This window comes from Varroa jacobsoni, unplaced genomic scaffold, assembly GCF_002532875.2.
Source record: "Varroa jacobsoni isolate VJ856 unplaced genomic scaffold, vjacob_1.0 scaffold_1446, whole genome shotgun sequence".
In the NCBI taxonomy this organism is placed as follows: Eukaryota; Metazoa; Arthropoda; class Arachnida; order Mesostigmata; family Varroidae; genus Varroa; species Varroa jacobsoni.
In genome coordinates, this window is record NW_019214348.1 from 229,580 (window position 1) to 257,344 (window position 27,765).

General features: G+C 40.9%; 2 protein-coding genes and 1 long non-coding RNA gene across 19 annotated transcripts in view; 2 read left to right on the top strand and 1 right to left on the bottom strand.

Annotated features, from left to right (window-relative positions):
• The window catches only part of Ctl2 (Choline transporter-like 2), an 81,677-nt gene that overhangs the window by 45,114 nt on the left and 8,798 nt on the right, over nucleotides 1–27,765 (bottom strand). For 7 of the 17 annotated variants that reach the window (XM_086972367.1, XM_022850151.2, XM_022850148.2 and 4 more), the window contains exons 2-4: nucleotides 22,626–22,754; nucleotides 21,308–21,454; nucleotides 12,443–12,638 (exon numbers count right to left, since the gene is read on the bottom strand). In XM_086972367.1, coding sequence (XP_086828493.1) covers nucleotides 12,443–12,638; nucleotides 21,308–21,355 — 244 coding nt within the window. In that variant the 5' untranslated portion in view covers nucleotides 21,356–21,454; nucleotides 22,626–22,754. Of the gene's footprint in view, nucleotides 1–750; nucleotides 879–12,442; nucleotides 12,639–12,921; nucleotides 13,012–13,424; nucleotides 13,447–14,543; nucleotides 16,494–17,323; nucleotides 17,539–17,778; nucleotides 18,000–18,039; nucleotides 18,708–21,307; nucleotides 21,455–22,625; nucleotides 22,755–27,765 lie in introns of those variants that run through there. The other 10 variants (XM_022850153.2, XM_086972369.1, XM_022850154.2 and 7 more) reach the window with 9 other exon arrangements.
• LOC111270120 (uncharacterized) lies at nucleotides 3,094–6,946 on the top strand. The gene is made up of 2 exons (XR_002686145.2): nucleotides 3,094–3,226; nucleotides 3,600–6,946. It is a non-coding gene; the product is annotated as an uncharacterized LOC111270120 (long non-coding RNA).
• LOC111270117 (heat shock 70 kDa protein cognate 4-like) lies at nucleotides 23,783–27,111 on the top strand. The gene has a single exon (XM_022850164.2). The coding sequence runs from the start codon at nucleotides 24,876–24,878 to the stop codon at nucleotides 26,805–26,807; it is 1,932 nt and encodes a 643-aa protein (XP_022705899.1). The 5' UTR covers nucleotides 23,783–24,875; the 3' UTR covers nucleotides 26,808–27,111.

Here is a 27,765-nt window from a genome sequence, read left to right on the forward strand (position 1 = left end):
TGATTAGGCCTTTTTTGTTTGCTGTAGATCAGTCGTTCAACGGATAATCGAACTCCCTCCTTTTATCGCAGATCAATCTCACATTGACAAGCATGGATTGATTAATTGAATCAGTTGACAATTAGAATATGATTTAGATGTACTGCTGTACAGGTTGTGAGGTCATTTGAAAAATTATCTTAGTACTATTTCATTGCAACGACCGAACCACTTAACTATTTGGTATACCTCTTCTAAGAGCGTTCTGGTCAATGTTTACGGTTCATTTGCATCTTAAATCATACCATGAAGAAAACCTGCTCGTTAGTACAGTTAGCACATATACTCATAGACGAAAAACTAAACCAGATTTGTATAAGCGTTATAAGTTCTGCTAACAAATTGTGGGGACGAACGGACATATGCCCACAAACTATACTAAGCATAATTTCATGTATACCCGTTCGCCATTTTATTTTAGCAGCGTGTCAAAACACTTAAAATATGATACTTCCTATACCTTATAGCTGAGATTGATCTGCCAGTTGCCCAATTGAGCCGTCAATGATTGCGCGCATTTGGTTATAGACTCGCAAGTGCTTCAATCATGGCATGAGGTGTCGGAGTTATTATTAATACAAGTAGCATCCATACATGATACTTTCTTATATATGCCACATCCTCGTCTGAAATGACCCACCTCTGATATCTTTCGTCTTAGCTAACAAGTTCATACTCAGTTAGCAGGAACTTAGACAGCTCTGCCCTTACCTTTTCGGGTTTTCCGCCTAAGGACTCGATCTTGCGGCAAGACATAGCAGCAACAATCTATTAAGCAAGAACTACACATAGTCCTTTGCTTGACTCGTTCAAACACAACCCAATACCAATAATATACATTTAGCACAATTGAAATTAGTAGCGGGTCCGCTGAGAGAAATAAACAGTCACTGTATTCCGTTGTAATTCCTGCTCTAAACTTTACTCCAATTTCGAAATTACACCTTGGCACTTCATCACACCGACGAATTTTTCTCTTGTTTCAAAAGCCCCTTAAGCCGAATTCCGAGCCAAATATATCACGACAGGAGTCCAATCCAACACCCCTGAACCGCACCTCCAAATTCCTGCTGCAGCCGTTACAGAATCTGCTACAGAATTTTCATCCCTCCTCCGTGCAAAAACTGCTGCACGTCCCCTGAGTTCTACACTCTAACCCATTGGTGACTTCCTTGGCTCTCGTTTACCCCCGTATAAGCTCTTCACTCTTTCGCAATTGTTTCGATCCGTCACAGACCAGAGATGGCCGCCTCGATTCGTCGTCAGCTGTAGGTCCCATAAGTCACCTGTAGGCTGTGTCAGCACCAACTTGTTGCTTGTGCACTGGTCGTGTGATGCGTGCAATTTGTGGTATGGATGTTTCCCCTCTCTTAGAGCAATAACGGTACTGACAATGCACCAAGAATGCGCCAACGTTCTCCAGAAGTCGAGCGCCGCTGAAGAAAGACCTGGTAAAGGTGTGAGGCTAGAGCGAATCCCAACGCTGAGGTGACAAGCGAAATCACAATGACCTAATGTTGTCAACGACGTCTTCAGTCGTCATCTTCCAGTCATTCATCTTCGCTCGTTGAAGGGACGAGCTTGCCTTGTGTTCCTCGCTCACTGTCTGTGCTTCGTATAAGAGCAGCATGGCTCCATAATCATAACAGTGTTTAACTGTGACTAACGAAGTTTTGTCATCATAGCACGTAATGTTATAAGTGTGGTGCTTGTTGTAGCTGAACCTTTTGTGGTCGCTCAAAAGAATAGTTAATGACATAACAACGTTCTATAATTACCGGAGGTATGAGAGTAAACACAGGGTTTACTGAGATACCTTAGTACAGCGAATCGAACCAAAAGAGCGTGGGTGGCTATTTCGGCGTTGGCGCTCCAACGCATCATCGCCTGGCGCTCAACGATGCTTTGTTAGTCGGTGTCGCTTCGCGCAAAACACCACAGCCAAGCAACGCTCTGACTCTAGCAACAGTTCGGTGTTGCGGCTACCCAGCGTTATCGTTTCATCCCCTCCCTGGCAAGCGGTTGAATCGCAAGCAATCTAACTCTCTAGTACGGCGACAGCGTCTATAGTGCCAGCAACCAGGAAAGCCATTGCGTCGACGTAAACATCAAAGGCATAACACACAACGGGCGCTCACTATTAATGATGCTTTTACTGCAGCTGTGCTCGCTACTTCAACACTATGCATTGATCGTTTCTTCCACTGATTCTTTTCGCACCAGCGCTGTCGTTGTTATTATTGTGGTTGTTACTGTTGTAGTTACTGTTGTTGTTATCGTTCCTGTTATTATTATTACTTAGTGTCATGCGTTTCGTTGAAATTGACTGTATGGCATTGTGAAATTTGCGCGTTTCACGCAAGTCGCGGCACGGTTTCGCAGCTAAACAGCGGGTCTTCCCTCCGAAACGAAGATGCGCCAATGACGTTTAGAAGTTGTGGCATAATTCTATTCGTCACTAACGGCCTTTACAGTTTCAGCTCCGGTTGCTGCTGCTACTACTGCAGCCGTGGTGAGATGACGCATACTACCATGATCTGTCGATGAATCGGTTGCTGGGGTCACTAGATAGCGACATGGGAGGAATTACCCGGGTCGAACTGAGCCTTGCGGTAGCGCATAGTTCCGCCAAAATCCTATGGGTAGGATTGCATAATGTTTTTTCTGCTATGCACATGTGGATGGTCGAACAGCTGATAAACATTGGAAGCGCAGCCACAATACTGGCATAGCAGAGATGGCTGGTTATTTATGGACGCCATGACCGCAGCGTACTATCTAGAATAGTGACCTATTCCAGAATGGTCTGCGAGAGATGTCTGCGACCTACTGGTCTGACACCGCCATATCCAGAAGTCGACATACAGATGTACGCAGACGAATCGGAAGGATCAGAAAGTACGAGAGAGACGTAAGGCAAACAAGGATGCCGCGAAACTGAACGTTAGCGTCCATTGGCCTCGATGAAAGCGAGTATGAGTGACTCTGAGTTGACAAACTGTGCCTACACCGTATCCGGCTATTACGTCGCTTGTGAAGTATTGACTGGCGATGCCACGCCGTAATGCGAACAAATTAATGGAACTGATTTAGATATTAGCACGCAGATTTTGCAGAAGCATGTTACGAATGCGCAGTCTGCTTCTCAGACGGCAGTGTTTTGCTTAGGAGTTTCATTAGGGTAACGGTGAGTCGGTTCAAGTGCATCATTGAAGTACAGACTTTTCAAATACTATATCGTCACGCCACCACTGCTCCTGATCAACTGATAGAATATTCAGAGGATTTTTCACTTATAGTACAGCTTATCCATATTCGTTTCAAGTACCACTCATCATAGTTGCTATTCAATTTGTTAGTCATTGTTTCATTCAATGCACGCAGGCAGACAGATAGCACGTAGTATTTTCATTGCATTGCAAGCATTCAGAAATCATCACATGGCTGACTAGACCAACCCGACAATCGTATCAAAAACCGTCACATCCCAACGATTGGATACCCTTAACCATATTAATAATTGTGTTACTAACCAACGTTTCCTTTGCTGTATGGTATAGACGGACATTATTTTTCAGTAGCACCACTGCAGGCAATAGACGTAGAGTTTCTTGCATAGCTGCCGGTTCCTGTGGGCGAACAGCATTGTCGGACAGAACTGGGTTTTGTACGCCAACCCCGCCACTCCAATTGCTACCGCCATCCGGAGAATTCTTCCGGTGATGTTGCCGCTATCAGCTGACGCCGTTTCGTTAGTTCGATCGATTGACAGGTTCACGTGGCAGCGTCAGGCGCCTAAGATAACGTAAACGCCGTGCGAGAAGCAGAAAAGCACGCGGAAAGCAAGGGTAAAGAAGTACGGGATGAGACCAAATGAGCATCCTGTTTTGAGCGAAAAAGATAAGAAAGGAGAAATCAGATGACGATACTGATGATTGTCATTAATGCTGATGACAGACGCGCTGGTAGTAAAAAACAGAATAAGAATGAAGTGAAGCTCAACAGTCCACCGTTTCAGAGCGACGGGCATCAGCTATAGCTGCGCTGACATCAGACGTCGTGCGAGGAGGCAAAAAGAAGTAGCCGGCGCTAACGGTAACCGACCAGAAAAGAACACAGGGATGACATCACTTATTTAAGAGTTGAGCGGCAGTAACGAAGGAACGAAATGGCGATTGGCTGTTACCCTCTATTTCCGGCGTTCATTGCCTCGGCAGGAGCAGATCTCCTTACAAAACAAATAGGAGCCTTTCAGGTTGTAAGACAAGGCAGTACTCAAGGGAGCAAGTAATAAGACAGCTAGTTAATCGTGATGGCATAGATCAAAGCGGACGTTCTTTTGATTTGCCATGCCTCAGAATAGGCGGCTAAAAGACACCAGTGATATCATGAGGATCTGCGAATGTAAATACGCATACGGAAGGGCCATATAACGCCATGAAGTAGTGCAACGATATGGTTGTGTTTTCGAAGGCTTCCAGTGATTTGATAGCGTTTATAAGTTGAAAAGAGTGGTATATTCGGACTAACAACTCGTATGATTAATAATTCGTGAATACTTTGATTACGTAATCTAGTGACAATATATGTAAAACAAGTACCTTTTATGCGGAAAAGTATGCTTCGTTACCAGTTGAGTGAAACATCATCGATGCATGAGCCGGGCGAAATGGGAATCACCTTGGTATTGCAACGGTACTAACTCCACGAAATACCTTATGTCTCCAATTAACTTTCTATAGGGTAACTTGTTTTTCTAGACTTTCTACATTGGGACCTACCTTTTTCGCTCTTACGGTCCTGCGGCCTTTCTTTCAGACAACAACAGCGCAATATACGACCTTAAATTTCTACCGAGACAAAGTAACCCGCACTATCCATGAACCGGCGTTAGTCAATCACAGTTGTACGCATGATACAGTCCAACTACATAATTTAAATCCACAAAATAACACTGCTCTATAAAGACTCATTAAGGCATGGGCATGTGTTGCAAGGTTTCATTATCAAAATCGACCTAACTGAATGAATGCGGACGGAGTTCATTGCTTTCTCACGAAACCGTGCAGCGACAGCGGAAGCTGGCGATAATCGTAGTATGGACGTACTGGCGGTGACAACTCATCATTCTAGGATCTTAATATCACCGGGGCTAACCGATGAGGAAGAAGGTCAATCCAGTAAGAGTCGTGCTGGATCGGAAAACCTCAGTCGTCGCGAGAAGGGTTTTATCTCAAAGTGCGATCCGAGTGGTTGGACTTACCAAAAAAACTTTAAACCCAGTAGCAATAGCTGGACTTGAGAAAGTATATGGTTAAATCCGATCGCAAGTCGAAAAAAAACTTCCCTTAAGTTGGTGTGTGGAAGTCGATGAAGTACTGCACTGAGAGTAAACCAATATTAAAGTCCTTACGAAGTCAGTGATATTTCTCTTTTCTCAGCGTGTTAAACAACTATGACTTATCGTAGAAGCCCGTGCAAGGGGCCCTCGAACTTTCTGAAGCTTTGAAACGAAAACTCACAAAAACAGCTGGAGAGAACACCTGAACAGCGTTGGAGGTTTCGAGGTCACAGGCATATTGCTTTATTGAAACAGTTCTAAGATAGAAAAAAGGTCTCATTAGCCATTGTAGAAACTATTACCGATGTTACAAGTGGAAGCATATTGTTCACATACTGTTGTGGATTAGAAAATTGTTTTGTAGTACGATTATGGTTAATTTGAAAGACGGAAATCAAACGAATAATTCTATTTCGTGGGCAGCGAGGACAAAACGGCTAAACATGTAAGTTCTGGAAACAATACGTGAAATCGCTGGTCACCACTATCACCAATAGTAGTATATACATTTGTAGATACATACAAACAAAGTAACTGGCCATAAGATAAAGAAATATAATAAGCAAAATCTATGGCTGATTGTTCTGTTCACTTTATTTTTTTGTAATTTTTTGCGATCTAACACAATCGTTCATAGGGTGACATTTTTCGGCACGCATGTCACCCCTAACCTTCGAAAGTGATGCAATTTTTTAGTGGCTAAAAATTCGAGAATCTCACAATACCTCTTGCACGGTCTAAAGACCAACCCTGATATTTTGAACGTTTTTTTTTTTTTTTTGATAGGTACAGCTTTAAGTCTCCTCCTATATATAACATATGTTCCTGCAATCTCGCACCGCAGCACTTAGCATTTACCGCATACTTTACTGCTTCTCGCTCATTCACTGAAAGTTAAAATCTAGCAAATAGTGTATATTAACTGCGACAACAAACAGACATGACTTCCGCCGTCGAGTTCCTCGTTGACTGACATCTATTTGATTGCTTTCAGCCTTTGCTAGAACCTATCCAGACCCAGAGCAATTCCTAGAAAGCGATCTTGCCGACTCACTAAACCATACGCTGTCTAACTTTGCTGAGTATTTCAGCTGACAGCAGGTTATTGGCATACGTCTCTTTACTAGCATCGCTTTACATAATATCGACTCTGCTTAGTTCGTACTATGGTGATGGCCATATTCTTCAAAGAGACACCGTACTGAATCAATCCATCTTTCAGTCGTTTGGGACCGCATATGTGTTTCTCCGTTGCTTCCCATAATTACAACAGCACTTGAGTCATCGAAGCGGACAGAAGCATCAACGCGAATCTGTATACCTTTGCGGATAGCTTGGCAGTTCGAGCAGTTAGAAAAGATCCTTACGCTCCACCGATTTGCCATTCAGTATTAGATGGGTAAAACTCGAGGGGACAATCAACGAGGTATGATTTTCTGTTCCACACGACGGTAAGTATCTTTTACAGCACACTTTAGGGTGATGTGCGTGACTTCATCAAAAAAAGTGTAATAACCTTGCCTTGGTGCTCAAAATTACCAATAAATCCAGTGACCTTAGAGCCTTTATCGGGTGATATTATTCCGTAACTCCTAACTGATTCCGAAAACACAAGCTAACATAGTTGTTTGCCCGCTGAAAAGAGTATTGCTTTCAATGAGTCGAAGGCAAGATTTTTTGTTTGCTTTTGTTTTGATTACAACAGAGTATTAATAGATGCTTTTATTTAATTGCTATGTAGATGCAGTCGTCATTGTCATAAAATTTCACTTGTAGACCAGGTGCATTTTGTTGCAAATAATTTATTTCTTTTGCACGGACCGTTCAGCCACTTCCTTATGTCTGGGATAAGGCTTCTGACCAGTGATTCAGGTTCGCCCCTCAGTATAATTCCTTATTGCCGACACCACTCTCTTATAGTGACGACCCTTTTTGATTTTATTTCTGTCAACCTTCCACTTCTATCCCACAGGTGCTTTCCTTTCTTGATTTTCATATCTCTCAGCTAATGCTAGAATTGCTGACCGCACTAGATATTTGTGTAATCTCGAGTACGGGCATTCTCTGGGTCCCGCGAAGTAGATTTCTCTTTTTTCTCATATCAAATGTCTTCTGCATCTACACTGCAACTCCGAGTGGGCCGATTGATTTCGTCATTGGAATCAGCAGTCTACAACGATTTGCGCCTTTTAGCTTATAGATGCTTTCGAAGATTCTCGTTACCAAATGCGCTACTTTTCATACTTAAGCTGTAGCCTTTTTTAGATGAAAATTACCCTGTAATGAATATTATTATAATTGAGATTTTCGTCAAACATTAATGTTAATGAATGTTTATATGTGAACTACGACAAACAACGATCTGCATCTTTTACGCAGCCATCATCTAAGTGATGCATCCGTTGAATATATAAAACCGCTAGTTCAGCTAATAATTATCCCTTAATACGATATGAGATACCTTTGATCCGTAACTTGTGGTTACTAACGTAATAGACGCGAGAAAAATTTTACAACCACATGAGGCTACGGCTGAACGCATGTGACACGTTGGAGGAATTCGCGCTCGTCGAATGTGCCAAATGGCAAATGCTATCCGGCATAAGCAGAAAGGAAATTCCTACATAGGACAGAGGATAAAAGACCCCAAAATAATGAGGTTATCTAATGGCCATGGAGTAGCGTCAAGGACGGCCCAACTGTTCACTAAATAGGCCCCGTCATCAAATAATTGCGGAACACATACTTCTGGGCTATTCGGTTCGGTTAGATGCTCTATTAGAATGAGTCTGTCTATTTCTGGGTCTATTTTTACGTTTTGGATGTCTATGTGCAGTCATGCGGGCAGTATACAAAAACTAGGATATTAACATAAAATAGAATTTTGCAAAAGAAAGTGGTAAGTAGATTTTTGTGTATGCACATAATAACAAATACTAAAAATTTATACGCAGCAATTTGTATAATTACTTATTTATGTACAGATATTCATATCTGTACATAAATTTAGTCGCGGCTTATTTTGTGATACTGACTAAGTACGCGTTTCCAAGCAGCTAAATACTGTAGTATTGTCAGATGCAAGCAAAGCGTAACAATAGTGTGAATACCGCAGTAAACGATTTCGTTAGGTCTTTTTATCCAATCCGCTCCAACAAATCGCAGTAATGTTTTTTTCTGCTATTTACACATAAGTCGTCCCACAGAAATAGATTCATTTGGTGTTGATTAGTTTCAGCCATTGCAAAAATCCATGAAAATGAATGCAAATCTACACCACAAAGACATTTGAGCGTCAAAGCAAGCTTCTACCATTCAGTAAAAAGCATAATGCTATAATAAATCATTTGGCGTGTTACCATAAATAGAGCAAAAAACAGGCCAGCCCTACAACTTACGCTCAGCCCGAATTCGCTAGCGCGAATTGTGCGATGGTGCTCCGTGGGTATAACCGGCGATCGTTCTCAATTCGCACAAGTGAGTGAAACAGGGTCGGCAACTTACTTCGTGTTGAGGGGACCGTGAATTATTTACGCCATCTTGTCTACGACGTTGGCTGAAAGGATGCCCAGGATTAAAGGATCTCTAGAAACTCCACTGGTTTCTTGGAGGATAACGAGGCTCTTGTGATATGCTGGATTAGTAAATCGCGATCAGGGCCCGGTTTGTTACTTACTATCTATGTTGCGTAATCGTAGACACCTATCTCTCTGTATCTAGTGGCTTAACGAGTCGAATAAAAGGTAAATGTTCTTGTTTGTATTTCCTTCTATTATAAATGCTTCCAAGAGTAAATATGACCTACAGGCTTAATATAATGTATATTTTTTTGTTGAAAGATCAACGCAACTAGTTTATTAACGCATCTAATTTACATATTATGCGTTACACCAAACCTCATTGTAATGGACAACAAATAAGCGGTCCTAGGGCAAATTATTTTTACATTTCGATAAAAATTTTCCTTATTTTCTCGTTATCGCATTTTGTTCCGGCGTAAATGTTTCAGTCTAATTATGTACGGTGTTACTTACACGAAATTTCGCACAATTTTACCTTAATTTCAGAGTTATAGCTATTATGGTTTAACTCTTTTGAGAAATATATAATTGTGTACAATACGTTTCGTAGATCTATGTATACAAGCACGCATAAAATATAAAGCAATAAATAAGGTAATATCACTCATAATTCAAATTATCCAGAAATTAAATAGCAAACTAACTTCTTCCGTTATTACGCTTTAACCTCTTTTGAACACACATGTGACCGGTAAGCACAATCACAGACACACGTTTCTTATCGATATAACGTCCTTCTAAAGATGGCCGTCTTTCAAGTTGTTATACGATTCTGGTACGAGAAATTTGATGGCAATTCTCAGGAATCTGTCAACGACTAGTTTATAATGGTCGAGTACAGGCTTCTCAATTTATTCATCTGCTCCGTAAAGTGGTAGCAAATGGATCCGTTTAAAATGAGTAAATCAGCTCAGCAGGAACCTCTTGTAAATGCAAACAGCAAAGTTGGGATTTATTTAAATTGCTTTTGCCGCAAGCAGTCAGGTTCAGAAAGAAATAGGTCTCGCATATACAAAACTTCACAACGGACATGCGTCTACAAATGCGTAACAACAAGACTGGACAGCGCGGCCCTGGGTGATATTGGTATTGGTCAGACCCCGGTCGTTTCACTGGGAATCGATATTCAGTGGGTTATCGGCTCCTTTAGTCTGAATTGACAACACTGGGGTAGGCGTTTCTAGAGTGGCCACATTGTGGATATGCAAGTTTTAAGCCCTAACAAATTTCGTAAGCGGGAATTGCGGAGATGAACTGAAATTAAAAATGGCTGATTATGATTTTCTAAAAGAATATTATGACAATCAATTTACGATAAGCAGTAAAAAACTAAGACAAGACCATTTCTATGGTAACATGGGTTGACATGTCTCATGCCGTGCCTCTTCTCAGCGTCTATTAACATATGCCCTGCCTATCTGCTTTGAAGCTAACAGTATCGACGTAGTTTCCTTAAATTTTCGTGCGAAGAATCTGTACCATCAACACCAAGTTGAAAGATCAGCAAAAAAAAAAAGCAACTCGATATACACTAACACTTTGTCGATAACACAGGTTACGCATTAGTCATCACAAAACAGTGAAGCAGCAAGCACACACAGCCTGAATATATGGGCTGGTCGTTTTGTCTAAGACGATTCGTCTCAGTTCCATAGTTGCCACCGTTGCAGTACGGAATGAATGCAAACAGTTAAGCCTGAAGGCACCGTGGCCAGGGCACGGCCTTTGGACTACAATGTGCCTCAACCTTAATTCGATTCTACGGCACAGGTTATCTCTATATAGAAAGGCCTCATCGTAATGTTTCTTTTTTCCTTCCCTCTTTGTTTTCGTTCTCATAGTCGGTTCTTTTACGTCACAAATTATTGGCCTTCATGTGCTTCACGAACTGGAGTTAGCAGCGAAAACTATTTAAAGAAGTACTATTAAGTTTTATTTGAAACCCAGATGTGAAATTTGTATAAGACTACAGGCCTAACATCTGCATCTAATCGAAAAGTAAAATCAATTTATAGAAAAAAAAAAAAAACAGATAGAATACGTATAAAGTGTAATTATATTTTTATACCGTATTATTAACAATTAAAAACATGCTAGTTAAAAAACCATTGTTGCTAGTGGCAGAATTTATAAGAATTTTGAAAGGCCCTGCTTTGACCTGAAGTGCCCAGTTATTTCACAGTAACCCTTGTGGGACTACACTCCTCTTTGAAAGGGGTCCTCAAAGAATATGATTTACAGTTCTTACAGTTTTATCGCAGTTAACCCACCTGAAGTAGAGCTAATTTACGAATATAATGAGCTAAGCCTCATTGCCCAGCTCACAGTACCCACAGCTTCGATGATCTAAAGGTATTGCGCGTTGCCATACCAACATAACTGATCCGCTTTCGACTTATTACCGACAAAATATTGTTTATAATATCGTTGTTATAGCAGAACAATAGTTGAGGTTAATACGGAAATTCGGCATTAACAAATGCATTCAATGCCACCGATCTTCTCCACTAAACTTGCATGCGAGAAGAATTGTCTAGGTAATCTCGTGCCCCAGATGTTCTTTCAATACTTATCAAAGGACGCAACAGCCGGACCAGGTGATACTTTTTGCCTATTTCTACTATAGTATTAGCTGGTTGCACATTTTTTTTTATTTTAAGGCCAAAGCTCATAATAATTGGCTCCTGTGTTGCGGTGAATTTTCGACACCCAAGGGCGCTCAGGCTCAACGCTTACACCGATAGCTAAACGGTGTATATAGAAGTGCTATTCCTTATAGATTGTAAACGACGGGACAAATAACCAGGTTTTTGTCATGTTCACCATCATTATTTGTTATGGTCAATAAGCAATATTACTTTGAAGAAAAATAAGAGTTAACGGTCATGCGGATGCTCTCAAGCATACACAGCTCATGCTACACTACGTAACGTATATGTCCTTTGACAACAATAGAAAAGTCTCTTTCCGTCTGTGAAGGATATTGAACGCAGACAACAATTACAATGTGCTTGAGTAAGTACCTGCATGTATGTCAATGATGAGTTCTGCAAGAAATTGTTGGCATAGTGATTGCTAGTAAGTGCGTCGCTTGCGGATTTACTAAGACAATAGCACACACACACATACACACATAAACGGAGGACAATATAACCGAAATATTTATTCGAGATTCGATGTTGGAGTGGCATTTAGTTACATGGATCTCGCATGCTAACATTTTAGGTTTTATAGTAGCCTTGTCTAGTTTATCAGGCGCCGTCTAAGACCTTCCCAACAGTTATTCGTTACGTAAGTTTTGTTTATATATATGACGTCGATGCCACGGCATAGCGCTAACATATTTACTTACTAACTAAAGGGGCAGTATCAAGGCAGACTTCCTGTTGGCAAAGCACGGACAATTATTAGGATCAATGGTGGCCCAAAGATACTGTTGCACCATCATACGGATATATAAATAAGGATATTCTACACTTACCGTACTCGGGTGGGTACTCGTAGGCAGGGTCCATCTTGTACGCGGCGTCCAATTCTTCCCAGGTATCTGCAATGAGGAGCTCTTCCTCGATAGGCTGCGGTTCGTCCTGGGGAGCGGTCACCCTTTCAGGCATCTCGACGGCCGAAAGGCTGCCGTTGCCACTTTCGCCATTGGCTAGAGCTCCCATCTTCCAAATCTACGTCAGACATTACCATTATTAGTCAAACTGTTATAAAAATAATGCTATCAACATTATCAGAAAAGAAATAGCGGCTTTCAACCGAAAGTTTGGTCACCCTTTCCACATCACAAAGACCGGCCAGCAATTTCTCTCCAGTCGTAAATAAAGTCATTAGTAGGGACTAAGAACTCGTCTGAGAAAATGTATAAAGACGCTAACAAGAAGCATTTTTTGAAATGTGGCGTTTTGTATCCTATTATTGTTTGCAGTTGCTCCGGAGTCCGTATGTATCCTTCACCTTTTTAAAACTGAAGGCAGTAGAAGTTTTAGGCATGGTTCTATAGAGACAGACTTAGCTGGCCATTTGTCAGGATCACATTATATAGAACTGGAAAATTAAAAGATATAATTTCAATTACACTGTGGAACAATTTTACAAATTTGGTTTAAATTTTTGCAAAGGCTATCATAACATATTTATCGTGACTGCTTTATAAGGAGTACAAATGTATGTTCAAAACTGCAATAAATGTTTAATGTAAACTTTATAAAATACTGCCCGCTAATTAAAAATAACAGATTTCCACTGCTAGACACGACTCGCTCCTTTAGCATTTGTTCGTATATTACGAATCGAATGAACTGCCTGTCAAGTAAATTTTTTGCGTGAAAAAGTCTCTGGTACTCAAAGAAAATACTGGTCCATTTTTAATATTGTCTCTGGGAAAATTTGCACTGAATGTGCAACCGGAATTTCTATTTTATGCTCTAGGACAAACTACTGCATCATCATACACTAACTTGAAAACAGGTTGAACTAGGCTCAAAATCTAGCCGAAGTCAAATCCTATCCAGGCTCAGTTATATCGAGCACCTAACGATTTTCCTCATTTAAGTAGTCTTCAGGTGAAGATAACCACTACAAAACTAGCGCCCTCTCCCTTTTCGAAGCACTTCCGTACAGCCCCACGGTGCCCACTATTCGACTAAAATAACACTGCATTATTAGGCACATGAGCATGTTTGAACTTCAAGCGGAAATATATGAAAGGTTGCACACGTGCGTAGTAATTAACATATTTGTTTGCCTCCTAATTCACCCCAGAAATACGGATAAAAGGATTGACAAATGAGCGCATTCGATTAACTACTATGTACTTAATGCATTCTATTGAGTAGTAGCATGGGTTGGTGGCATTCACAAGATGCCCAACCCTCATTAATATTCGAGGGTAATGATCAGCAGACCGAACTATCTGTTTGTATTTTGTGGACTAGTTTTTAGGTGAGCAACTTAGATTGATAATGTAAAATCTTTTTATAACCTAAACAAACGGTAGATCAATCCCTTCTCTGTGTAATACTTCAAGATTAAAAATGGGTCGTAATCGTTCCTACACCCTCTAAAAAAGCTTTCCTTAATTAAAAACAATGAATGCTTGCTCTCCCTCTTGCTGAATATCTGCATGGTAAAAACCATCTCCCAAAAGGCAAATTTAACTGATCTATAGAAAATTTCGCTAGTTAACTCTCATAAAGTAATAATTATAAAAAATATTCAAGGAAGCACAATCAATTCAGAAGTGCCAATATAGTACTTAAGCCCCTCTCAACTGCTCGCGCACTAAGATTATTTTGAAACTTTTGACAAATACGAAGCTAATGATACATGTACGTAGGGCAATTTTAGATTACACTCTACAAGCACAACTGGCACTCAATGCATTCACTATGACGAAAATCATTGCTCAGCTTTACGATATATGTAAATAGAATATTACAAGTACAAAACAACAATGAATATTGAAAATTTTGTTTACTCCAGTATTAGGAGTAATTGCTTGTATGGTTAAGTCTAATGGCATAATATTAATTGCACGTAATGTCTCCACGCGATTTAAAAGCGGGTCAATAACATACGGACTGAGTGTGGGGCATTTTTCTCGTGATTTCCTCCGAAATACTGATTATGAGTGAGGCTGTTGCACGTCGTCGACTCACTTCCAGCCAAAAAACTTCATGGATCCAGAGTAGGGCCAGGGATTAAAGGAACAGCATATCACGAAACGAGCATTGTCCAAAAGAAGGCTCTACAGTTCGACAGGATGCCCTCACCAAAAGACTTCGCTTCTACGATGTCAAAAGATTGTATCCTAGCGACGAGCACAAATAAATGTACGGCGACACAAAGCATCATCGATCCTGCTTCGTCTGCATGGGAACAATAGACAATTCTATTTATAATAGACTGCATATATTTAGTACCGGCCAGTCCATTGTTTCGACACGATGCCCCACGACTCTTTTGAAAACGAGAATGCTTAACATCTAGTTGATTATACTTTTGTTCCATATATAGAATAAACAGTGTGCAGACTTGCCTATGGAGACGCGTGGGAAATCGGCCATTGCTGGAAGGTCAACTTACGATCTGATGGTATATTTCCGTAAAGCTTGTTTTTACCCATACGAATGTCATTTATCTCTGCTATGAGAGTCAATGCTGTTGGGTTCAATACGATAGCATCAACGCTGTTTTGAATAACTGGTGAAGGGACTGGCAGGATCGTAATATATAGTAAAATACTCGTGTTGGTGTCTGTAGTGAGTAGGAGAATATGTTGTTTATTAACATTGTTAGTAATGTCGTATGTCGAATTGGAAAACAGTGAAGAACTGGTTTAATGACTCTCATGTGATATTTACGTCTAAATCTATTCCTCATCTGTATTCAATACTTGCAGGGAGCGATTGTACGAACCAACAGCAACTTATAAATGATATCGGTAACTTAAGCATAATACTTTATCAAAGTGGAACATATTTCATGGCACCTAACACTAATTTGAATGGTATCACACATATTACACTCGAATAACTTTAAACCATGTGTATCAATCTCGCTTGCTACTTCTATACAAGAGACTCGTCACTTACTAAAAGCATGTGTTTGAAAACGCGCCGACTAGTCGGGATAATACAAGATGTACAAGAAAGGACCGCGTTGTGGTTCATGGACACACATACTTAACCTTTGCTGAGATTTCCTCGTTTTCTAACTAAACTGATCTTTGATACTAACACCGATCTAAATGATACTAGATCAATAAAAATTAATCTGAACAACTATATTTCAAGGCCTTGCTTATCAAGTTGGGAGAGGATGTCTTAATTCGCCTTAGATTCATTCTTTCGTTCACTTAAAAAAAAAGTAAAGTTCATTCACAGAACGGCCGGACGCTATCTGAAGTTCCATGAAAAAGAAGATCTTCTAGTCAAACAGGTTTTTTACGATGTATTGATGTAACGAAGCTTAAGGCAACGATCGCTCGTGTTTTTTAACTAATGGCTTGGCTGTCTAAACCACAGCCTCGGGTTTAACGAATTTATAATAGCAAAACGTATCTACAAAGTAATGCTGTGTTCAAATTGGGAACAATTTTGCTGGCAAGCTACTATTCATGACAAACATGTGTTCATCTATTACTCCTGCTACCAGACGAAAGGCAGTTATTTCTAGAACAAAAGAGTAAACCTATTATGGCCAAAAACAGTGCGTAACTTAAAATTTAAGCGACTATTAACTATTATCCAATTTTCCGCGGTGGGCGTATCCTCAAGAATAAGAATGTTTCTTTTTGTCCGAATTTGACGGCCTGCGTTATTGATAGTTTTCATGCAGCTTTTAAAGCATCTGAGGAAGATCTCTATGAGCAGACAGTGAAATGCTTGGTAGGGACTAGATTAAAAAAGTTCGAAAATAGACAAAAAGGGATCCAAAAAGCCACTACCAACATGCTTGGATTTTTCATACAGAAGTTAATGTCGATTTTGTCAGTTTTGTATGTGATTTGCAATAAAGTACCATCGATTAATATTTTTAAGTCTTTTTTGCGTTTTCTCTACCTTTGAAATCTTTTTAGCCCTCTTTAAACCTTTGCATACTTAGGACGTTTGACCTTTTGCCGGATTGATTAAATTCCGCTGCAATTTTTCGTATACAGCGCTTTTGAGAGTAGCTTGTTGCGAGTTTACTCCTACCGATTAGGCCTGTTGCATGCTTATTATCAAGAAATTAATTGCGAGATAAAAATGGATAACTAGTAAGTAGTTTAGGTCCTGGATCGAAACAGTATTCGTGGACTATATTAAATAAAAATAACCGTCAAATATTGTAGAGAATTACTGAAATACTCGTCTTTTTGCTGAAATACAGTCGTGGCAACATGATAAAAATTACCATTTCAGATACACTACCCTGTATATGAGTGTCGTAGGTATACTTGTAATCAGCGCGAGCAAGTGAGATCGTTTGGCTTGTCCGGTTTCGAGGAATCAGTTTACGAGCACCTGACGATCTATCGATACTGTTTTCAAATCAGTCAACTGTTTTTTTTACATAGCTATGGTTAACTGGTCTAAATTGAAGTTATTCGACAATATATAGACCATTAAATTTGCGCAGAATGCATGATTTACGCTTCCTGACACTTCTAAACCATCGATTGTTACAATGCACCTACGTATTCTTTGATGAGGTAGAAGAAAATAATGAGTTGTTTTGCGGTTGCGGGAACTTGGACGCGGTAAAGTGTGAAATACGTTTTAAGGTACTGGCCTAATAGCGTTGAGCCATCCGTAATTGGCAAAGTCAACACTAACTGAAACAACAAAACAGGATCTTACAATACGTCACTAACCCAGGTGGAGTGTGACACTTTACACGTTTACCGTTTACGATTTACTCCGTGATGTCACCAATCTGAGTTTGGTTTGTCAGCATGTAGTTCGTCTTCGGTATGAATTATATAGGTTCACAGACTCACAGTCGTTCGAAATGCAAGTTGCATAGCACTATGATGGTTTCCTTGTGTTGTTTCACTGCTCGCTCACTTTCGCTAAGTTTGCTCATTATCTGTAAGAAGGTCGTTTCAGAAACGCTGATTACGTGCAGTCGATTTTTGCGGCGTCTGAGTTAAACCTAATTATTCCCTCTAACTCTAGTTTTTCACTAACTTTTCATTATGAATTGTGAAACGGAACAGAAAGGAGATAAACATTGGGTAAACTGCATGTAATTCATTACAGCCCAAAAAGAATCTGTCGTCTTCTGTCAGTATTCGATCATTAGGGGGTGTTGGTCAGTGTTACGCACCATCGTATCACCTAAGATTAACAAAGATTTTTGGTGTAAAGCCCCGGTCAGAGGTGGCCTCTGTCTGCCGTTTTCACCTTCATTTGGCCAGTCGAGGTGCTCCTTTCAGCGTCGATCAAATAACTCAAAAGAAACACCCTTCTACTCCTAATGGCGGTTAGTAATCGATGAAGTTCGACGGCGGCACGAGTGAGACTCTTATCCAACTCGTTCTGTGTGCTGACTGTTATAGACAGACAGACAGGTACCCTGTTGACTTACCGTACGGACACGCTCTGAGTATAGCTCGTTTAAAGATGTGCACAACGAAAGCGCGCGCAGCGCCCCGCCTTATCGGAGCACTCACTATACGGCGTAACTTAAAGTGGTATTGGCATTTTCTTCGTGAGCGGTTACTCAGGAATAGATTCGCGAAGTACCCTTGATCTGCTGGCAGCAGTGTCTAACTGGCTAGGCGATGCAAGGCACGTCGATATTCGGTATCAATGAAAGTTAGTGACTCACTATAAATATAGCGTGAACAATGACAGCAGCAACTGTTCAAAGTCATATATAGAGCCGTAGTGCAAACTCAAATTCGGTTGAATATCGCACAAAAAAGTCGTCGCCGTTGCGTAACAATCGTTGATTTCTAATGTAAACTCCAAGTCGTAGCTATAAAAGTTTGTGCCAGTTCGAGCTCCTTAGCTTCAATAGTCAATAGCGGCGGACGGTCTGCCTGCAGACCCTACAGGTATGCGATAACTGCTACTGTCACCTTTAAACCACTATGATGGCGGCAAACAATAAGTGTGAAAGGAACTCCAAATAATCCTCTATGCTAGAGCGGGTTTTTTCCGGAACCACCGAGTCTCGTCTCAAGCAACGTTCGGACAAGTTTGAGTGTTTAGCGAGCTCTCTCCGGAAGTTTTTAGAGACGATAGATTAACCGAGAAGCAGCCGACAAGGCAGACATATGCTCAGTTCACAACACTCATCCAGACGCGAACTACTTCAGCAATAATAAATCGAGCACAGCAGCGCCCTCTACAAAGCGCTCGCAAAAAGCTTCGACGAGCCAAACATTTCATAGCTAATCAGAGACTCACAAACATTCGTAGCAAATAACCATGCGGATGGCTGTTGTAGGAAAACTGGATAGCAGTGGCAGGTGTGCTAAGGATTTGCCGGCGGAAAAATGCCGTAGAGAATGAAACATTATTTGAGTAGCCAGCAAGAATTAGAGACGACACTTAAACATTGTACAATCCAATGGAGTTGCACGGAACGAACTCGGAGTGGCGCCTCACTTTCATGTGCTATGTAAGCGCTGCTTCGGCGACCCAGAAACGGGTCAATTACCCGTTGAGGTGCGAACCTCTTTGTTTAGTTGGCCTTTCGTAATCTTGCGGAAACATGTGCTGTAGCAGTAGGCGTTATACGTCAGGACAGCGTGTACTTAGGTAGCTGCATAAATATTTGGAAAACGAAGGGTTTAAATCGAAGAAAATAAAGTCCGGTGGGGGGTTCAAGGCCGTAGAATTCTTAAGGAAGTTCAACAGCGAGTACATTTTGGCAAGCTTAATCAGGGCATGTTAAGACCATACGAGATAACTAATAGCCTAAATGATTCAGGACATTCGAATTAATGCCAAATCAACAGGTATGCGAGTTAAAGGCGTTTACTTTAAATTACAGCAGCGGCTGTCGCTACTTGCAAATTTGTCAGTCCAGCTGCTAGGCAATGCTTCAGTTAACCGAGAATTGCCCTGCCGATTGGATCTGATCGTCCTTCGACGGTTGGGGATCGGAATGAAGCTAATCTAACTATAATAATATGTGATGGCAGGTCATTAGAGCTATTATTCGTTTTAAAACAGAGAATCATTTAGCAGATGTAAGATGTATTTTTGACAATTAATATGAAAACGTTCATTTTGAAGTACAGAATAAAAATAAATATTTCGGGTTTTATGTCCAGTACTGCAGTCAATCACGAAATAAACTGCCTCCACGCCCAGCTTTAAACTTAAGCCACAAATTTATTTTCACATAGGAATAATAATAATCGCGGTCCTTCTTTCACAAGTAACAGGACCGCACATTATGTGGACAAAGTCAAGTAACTACAACGGAGAAAATCCTTACTAGGGGCACCAGTGAGATTCTGCTACAGTAAAATAACTATATCACATTCGCTTCAGGTATTCTTTATTGTTTAGTCGATTGATCGTGTTCTACAGCTGAAGCCTCTTAATACCATGATTTCCATTGAAGACCTTGCTCGTAAAGCGGCCGAAATGATCTCTGTTATATTTCTGGTATAAAATGTGCTCTGGCTGAAGTTAAAAAAATGGTTGAAGGTAGATCGAAGGAGCATTCGTTACGTAAATGGTTCAACTAAATACTTAAAAAAAATCTCAGCCATTGGCTTCTTTTTTGCAAGAAGCACAGAGGAATCTTTCTCAGCAAAAAAATGTTTAATTAACAGTTTTGTATGCTACGAGTGTTTTCGTTTTTTCTGCTCGCTCAAAAAATCATTTGTACTTTAATTGATGAAATAGTATGGTACACTTCGATCGCAGCTGGATCAGTTTCGATCGTGGGTGTAAGGTACGCCATGTTGAGTCTTCAATCGTGCGCTGGATGCTTTAATAAGAAATCGATAGCGATGCTACCATTTTTCAGTTGCCTTGAGAAATGCTTGCAATCAACTGATCTGTATCCAGCCATGCTGGTTACAGTGGAAGGTTTTTTCTTTTGTGAAATTTGCATACAACTCTTGAGCAGTCGAGGGCTGTAATGAGAATATTTGCCACTGATAATAATAAGGATTCAGATCTCGAGATTGCAGTGGGTCCTGAAACCTTTCGCCGTCCCTTCACCGAACTCATTATAACTTAAATCAATGATTTTTAGTTTTCTTGAAATTACCTATTTTTAAATCGTCCGCAGATGCATGGACGGTGCTGCTTCTTGATACCAATCGAACACTTAAATATATTTCTTGCGTATTCATTTATCGTAATTTCTAGTAGAGTAATTATTGAAGTGAAATTGTGCCGTAGAAGTATCGACATTTATTTAATTTTTGACTGTGCAGTATGTGTTTTAATACAGAGGTAATAAAAAAAGGTAGGTCAACGCTAAACAATATATCTATCAAGAAAATAATAAGAATTAGGTTTATAATTAGGTAAACGAGTTAAAACGGGTTTACTTTCTCTCTGCCTTGCCTCTAATCCTATAATTTTTCTCATTGCCAACACTGCAACTGCCCATTTAATCTCGACCCATTCCGGCCTTGTTTTAAGGCTGCCGTGAACGCGGAATCGAAAAAACTACCACGTAAAAGAATTACCTGCTATTCTGTAGCAAGATATTTAATCGTATACTATCAAATATTATAGGGCGAATCTTAACTATATTGCTTATTCAAACCGTTACAAACGCAGCTCTAAATATCATACGTAGTTATAAATACTAATCACCTTAAGGGTCTCATAAATTGGAATTTAACATATACTGATTCAAATTTTATGCAATATACCTGCCACCACTTCCGTTCACCGCCAATTTCGTAACGGCGATTCTTCATTCTGATCGCTGATTAGCTTTTGTGGCGTTCCGTCAGATGACCAGACTGTTTCAGAGAACTTAGATTTGCGTCGCCGTTGATCCGCTCAGCGCAGAACACCTAAAATGCACACAAAAAAAAACAAACAAGAAGATGATACACTGGGCGGTACGTTGGAATTAGAAGTCTTCTTTAGATGAACATTAATTTGTTAACTCGGTCGGAAATTATGTAGGCGTTCGCCGAGTATTTTAGCTCGCAATACTTTACGTACATAACATAGTCACAAGATATACTCGAATGATAATCGAGACTAGCAAAATTGCTCGAAGGCAAGCATTTAACTATGCACTAGGCGTTCCATGGCGTAAGTAAAATTCCGCTGTGCCTAGTTGACCTTAGACATCACCTAAGCCCAGTAGCTTCGGAGGAGATAACGGCGCCCTATGGTTGGTCTGAAAGTGATGCAAATTTACATCTGATAAGGATCGATGCAGGCTACTTGGAGACGTCTGCACAGTATTTTTGTGGGCACACCGATAGGGATATTACGAGTCCTATAACATTCTGATGGAAGCAGAACTGATAGTAGTCTTTTTGACGAAGATGACTTGACTACGTCAGGTACCTTTGTTTAAATCGGGCTACAAATAGCGCAGTGATTGTTTAGATGAAGACATCGTCAATGCGATCAGTACTTTACGTTACTACGTTAGATCGTTGTTTGATTTGAAGTCGTATTTGCGCTACATCTCATTGCCTGGCATACTCCTGGTATCTGCCAAACTACTTAGCTAAGAGACGTAGAACATAATATTATTATTTACTCTTATATATTCTGGACACATGCAGCCATGCAAAGCGCACCGAATAGGCAGCTTTTAACTTCTACCGAACCCCCCTGTTTACATAGCTGTGCATTTGGTAATTTTACCCCTTACCATAATTCGCCTTATAACCAACAACACAGTAGCTGGCAGTGAACAGTTCTGCAGTGGTCTTTATCTAGTCATTGGTTAAAATCCGCAAACGTTTATGCCGAGGCCATTTTTGATTTCTAGATCACAAGTGGCCACAAGCCGCGCGGTGTTAAATTATTGTTTATTAAACGATTTATTGACTTTTAGACAGACTTTTCTAGAAATGGAAGTTGTCAGCAAATGCAAGTAATGAAACCAGTTATACTTATTGCATGAACGCTTAAAATGTGAGGTCGTTACATCAATGTGATATCGCCATTGTGTCTTGTTGGCAAAGGGGCCATTCACACTATTCTCGATGCTGAGATTACCGTAGGGATCTGGCTGTCCTAACGTTGCGTCCGTTGTATCGACAGCAGTTGCTTAGGAACGGGTTTGAAGCGCAATTAGAGAACGAGAGGTGCAGGCATCGGGTTAGCCTGGCAGGTCCAGGATTACAGCTGCAAAAAAAATGGCAGACAACGTATACGCTTACGGGACCATTCTTCAGATCGTTTTTTTAGACTGGCCTATGACGCGAGCAACAAGCACATAACAATAGAGCGACCTAGCTATTTATTTTCGTCTGACTGTTGATTCGACGTTAGTGACAAGCCAAATGACCAGCGTCTGAGTGAGGTTGGATTGACCAACGTCGGCGGATTTGGAGTTCAGACATTTCGAATGAATTTGATAATGATGTACGCATAAGGTGCAATTTGGTACATAGTACGAACGACACAAATGTATAGCCCAAATCGGCAAGAGTGTCTAGTTTATGGAGCTTTAATATAATATCTAGGTTGAATGAATGACTTGTGAATATCGCTGTCGTTGTTATCGTGGTAATAAACGGAGAAAACGCGTTTGCACAACTAATCCGCTAATAACTAACCGCTATCATGTCACATTTAAAATATGATGAACAGAGCTTGAAAAGTTATTACAGTTAAAGACTTTAGCAGCATTAATTAAAGAAGCTGTCATAAAATGAACGCAGGTTATAAATTTAGAACAGCATAATACTGTGAATGTCGTCTCCGCTACCTGCCCGGCTACCAAAAATTCAAAGTGGTCTCTTGGAGCGACCACTAAGTTATGGTCTCATCCTGTCTGATTTTGTGATCCCATAGTAATAGTTCTATAATTGATGATCGCTTGATAATTTAATAAATTCAAGCCTAGGCGAAACTATACTTGATTATGGGTTTTAAACAAAAAGACAGGTGACCTTTGCTCGTTCCACGTTTCCTACCTAAACGGGCCTCTTTCCTGGAGCTCACTATCTCCTATCCTAAACTCACACGTTTAGTAGAAGAAAACACTGGTGAACTCCCATCGATGTTTCGATGTCGCTATTCAGTGATGCTGTGAATTAATTGATTTTAAGGTTACCCTTATAGTCAATCTATCAGGTTTGTGATACGGGCTTAATAAATGACACTCGTATCAGACTCATCATTCTTATATTTTGCTAGAGACGAGTTCATAAAAACAAAATTAGAAAATTATATAAAGTCATGAGCGCATCGTTTATCACAATGAGTTTTGAAGGCAAAAATCAAATTGCTGCTAGGTAAACATTCTGACTCGAAGGTTGGTGGGAGACAAGGGTTTCATTCTTAACCACGGAGTACATGCGTTTTACACCATTAACAACTACCTATATATCCATAATATTGCACCGGGCTTATGGTTAGAGAAGCGGAACCGGACAAGCTTTTCAGAAACTAATTGGATTGCGTGTGAGACAATATTTTACAGGACGATTTAGCTAGTAAACATCAGTTGGTAAGCAAAGTTCAACGTGTAATGGCGTACTGATATGCGCACACGAGCTAAGTTCACATAGCAAAATTTTTTAATAATCTTTTCAAATCCACATAGGGTACGCATACACAGTGGTACTATTGATTCGTGCGAATTAGACGCCTCTTCCTTCATAAATAGCAGGTAACCATACGACCACATACTATATACCAAGAACCACAAATGCCTTTTCGTAGTTCACATCATTCTGTTTGTTTTTTTTTTTTCTATTTGCTTCTAATGTTTTTTCTTTTCTTTTTATGTTATAACATTGTTAACTTCGAGAGAAATCTTGAGGCTTTGCGGTAGGTATAAACGAAACTTGTTGGACCGAAGCCAGCTTTTCGGGGATTCAATGCAGCAAGAAAAGCGAATTAGAACATGTCGACTAATGAGCTAATCAGGGGTACGCCGCAAAATTTTTAAATGAGATGTAATCGAAAAATTTTCAGAACGCAACTTTCCGTAAAAATGATCACACCTCTATCGGTTTCTTACTGAATATTTTAAGAGTTTCGCTCCGGATCGAGCAGTTTCGTTTGACTCGCTCACCAGAGGGAGCTTGCGCTTATATATGGTCAATAGACAATTTGCGTTAGCGATCATACGAAGTTGTGACATTGGGATAAAACCAGCGGTTGGTACAGCAACAAGTCATTGCTATTAGTAAACGAAGCGGTACGAACTGACCGTCCTTGTGAAGTGCGGTAGTGGAAAAGCAAGCCGCTGAGATCTATTGATTGAGCTAGGATAGAAGTCGAAAATCGACGATAATGACCTTGAAAGCTCCAGCAATCGGCATCGACCTGGGCACGACGTTTTCATGCGTTGGTGTTTTTCGCCACGGGAAAGTAGAGATTATTGCAAACGAACAGGGTAATAGAACGACACCTTCGTACGTGGCGTTCACGGATACGGAACGGCTGATCGGCGATGCGGCCAAAAATCAGGTGGCGATGAACCCGACGAACACTGTGTTCGATGCAAAACGCTTGATTGGACGACGCTTTGAAGAGCAAACCGTACAAAGCGACATGAAACATTGGTCGTTCAGAGTGACTAAGGTCGACGGTAGGCCAAAGATCCAAGTCGATTTCAAGGGCGAGGAAAAGACTTTTTATCCGGAAGAGATCTCATCGATGGTGCTAGTAAAGATGAAAGAGACGGCTGAAGCGTATCTAGGTCTGACCGTAACGGACGCCGTTATTACGGTGCCGGCGTACTTCAACGATTCGCAACGACAAGCGACTAAGGATGCAGGCGCGATAGCTGGACTGAACGTGTTGCGAATCATCAACGAACCCACAGCAGCCGCGATAGCGTATGGGCTTGACAAGAAAGCAGCAGCAGAACGCAACGTTCTCATTTTCGACTTGGGTGGTGGTACATTCGATGTATCGATTCTGTCCATTGAAGACGGGGTATTTGAGGTGAAATCGACAGCAGGAGATACTCATCTCGGGGGTGAAGACTTCGACAACCGACTTGTTAGCCACTTCGTGGACGAGTTCAAGCGTAAGCACAAGAAGGATCTGTCGACGAACAAGCGGGCGCTGCGCCGTCTGCGAACAGCTTGTGAACGCGCAAAAAGGACGCTGTCGTCATCGACACAAGCGTCGATAGAGGTAGATTCACTGTTTGACGGCATCGACTTCTACTCTTCGATAACACGGGCCCGCTTCGAAGAGCTTTGCTCCGATTTATTCCGTTCCACGCTAGACCCTGTGGAAAAGGCTTTGCGCGACGCGAAAATGGATAAGGCTTCGGTGCATGACATTGTGCTGGTAGGTGGGTCTACCCGCATTCCTCGTATTCAAAAACTCTTGCAGGATTTCTTTAATGGCAAAGAGCTTAATAAGTCGATCAATCCGGACGAAGCTGTAGCATACGGGGCCGCAGTGCAAGCGGCTATTCTTAGCGGAGATACTTCAGAAGCAGTGCAGGACTTGCTATTACTTGACGTGGCACCATTGTCTCTCGGGATCGAAACCGCTGGTGGTGTGATGACGACTCTGATCAAGCGTAACACCACGATACCCACCAGGCAAACGCAGACATTCAGTACTTACGCAGACAATCAGCCCGCTGTTACCATTCAAGTATTCGAAGGGGAACGGGCAATGACGAGAGATAACAATCTGTTGGGCAAGTTCGACCTGAGCGGCATCCCACCGGCCCCGCGGGGTGTACCGCAGATCGAGGTGACGTTCGACATTGACGCAAACTGCATCCTCAATGTTTCCGCTGTAGATAAGTCGACCGGGAAACAGAATAAAATCACGATCACCAACGACAAAGGTCGCCTGTCGAAATCAGATATTGAGCGCATGGTCCAGGAAGCAGAGAAGTACAAGGACGAGGATGACAAACAGAAGGTTCGTATAGCCGCGAAGAACACGCTAGAGAGCTATTGTTTCACCGTTAAGTCAACGGTTGAAGGTGCCGGAGCGGAGAAACTATCGGAAGAGGGTAAACTGGTTTTAGAGAAGGTGACGGAGACGCTGGCCTGGATTGACAGTAATCAGTTGGCGGCTACAGAGGAATTCGAGCAACGACGCAATGATCTCGAACAGGTAGCCGCGCCTTTAATGACGAAAATTCACGGAGGCCCAACCGGAGGTTCCGAGTTTGCCGGAATGAGCAAGGAGTTTAGTGGTGACGCTACCAGTGCTTCGCAGGGGCCGACCGTTGAAGAGGTCGACTGAGTAAAGGACTGAGAACTGCTGACATTGTAAACAGGACATCAGTAAACAGTAGGTAGGTTAGGGCTGGTGTTCAACGTAGCGTAACGTCATGTCACATTTATGCCGACGCTAGCACCCGAATCACCTACGGCCGTCGTGTGCGTCACTTATTTCCGAAAGATAACAAGGCTCCGCTTTTGCCCAGGGCTGGAAATATACCTGCTTCATACTTAACGGAAGTAAAAATAAGCGAATCCTAACAGCGGTGTTTAGAATTTTCAGAAAGTAGAAAATATCTATTAAATAAATCAACTACGTACTAGTACTATACTACTACTTACTATGAATATATATATATATATATATATATATACGCACACACATAATACAGATGTATTATGTTATATACGCACACACATAATACAGATGTATTATGTAAAATCATGTATATATACGCACACACATAATACAGATACATATACTTTTACGAAGCAGAAAAAAAAGCAGATAAAAATAGATTTACAATATCTATTTTTTATCTGCTTTTTTTCCTGCTTCGTAAAAGAGTATTGCAGATAAAAATAGATATACAATATCTATTTTTATCTGCTTTTTTATCTGCTTCGTAAAAGAGTATTTCTTCTAAATACCAAATTTTTTAGAAGAAATACCAAATTTTATAACTTCGCAAAGTACATGTTTGTTAAAACATGTTTTTCTTACGATCTAGTACATCTATCTATCTATCTAGTATCTTTCTGACTGATCTGCAAGAAAACAGGCTTCAAGTATAATAGAAAGAGCTAGGAAGGTTGGAGCAATTTCAATACCCGGAAATTGGAATCGTGGTGTTCCCTAACGGAAAGATTCGGGTAATTACTAGTGGACAGAAAAACCGGATAACACTGTCATACGTCGCCTGTACTACCAAAGAGCGGCTTATTGGTGATATTGCATTGAGCCAGATCGCATTGAATCT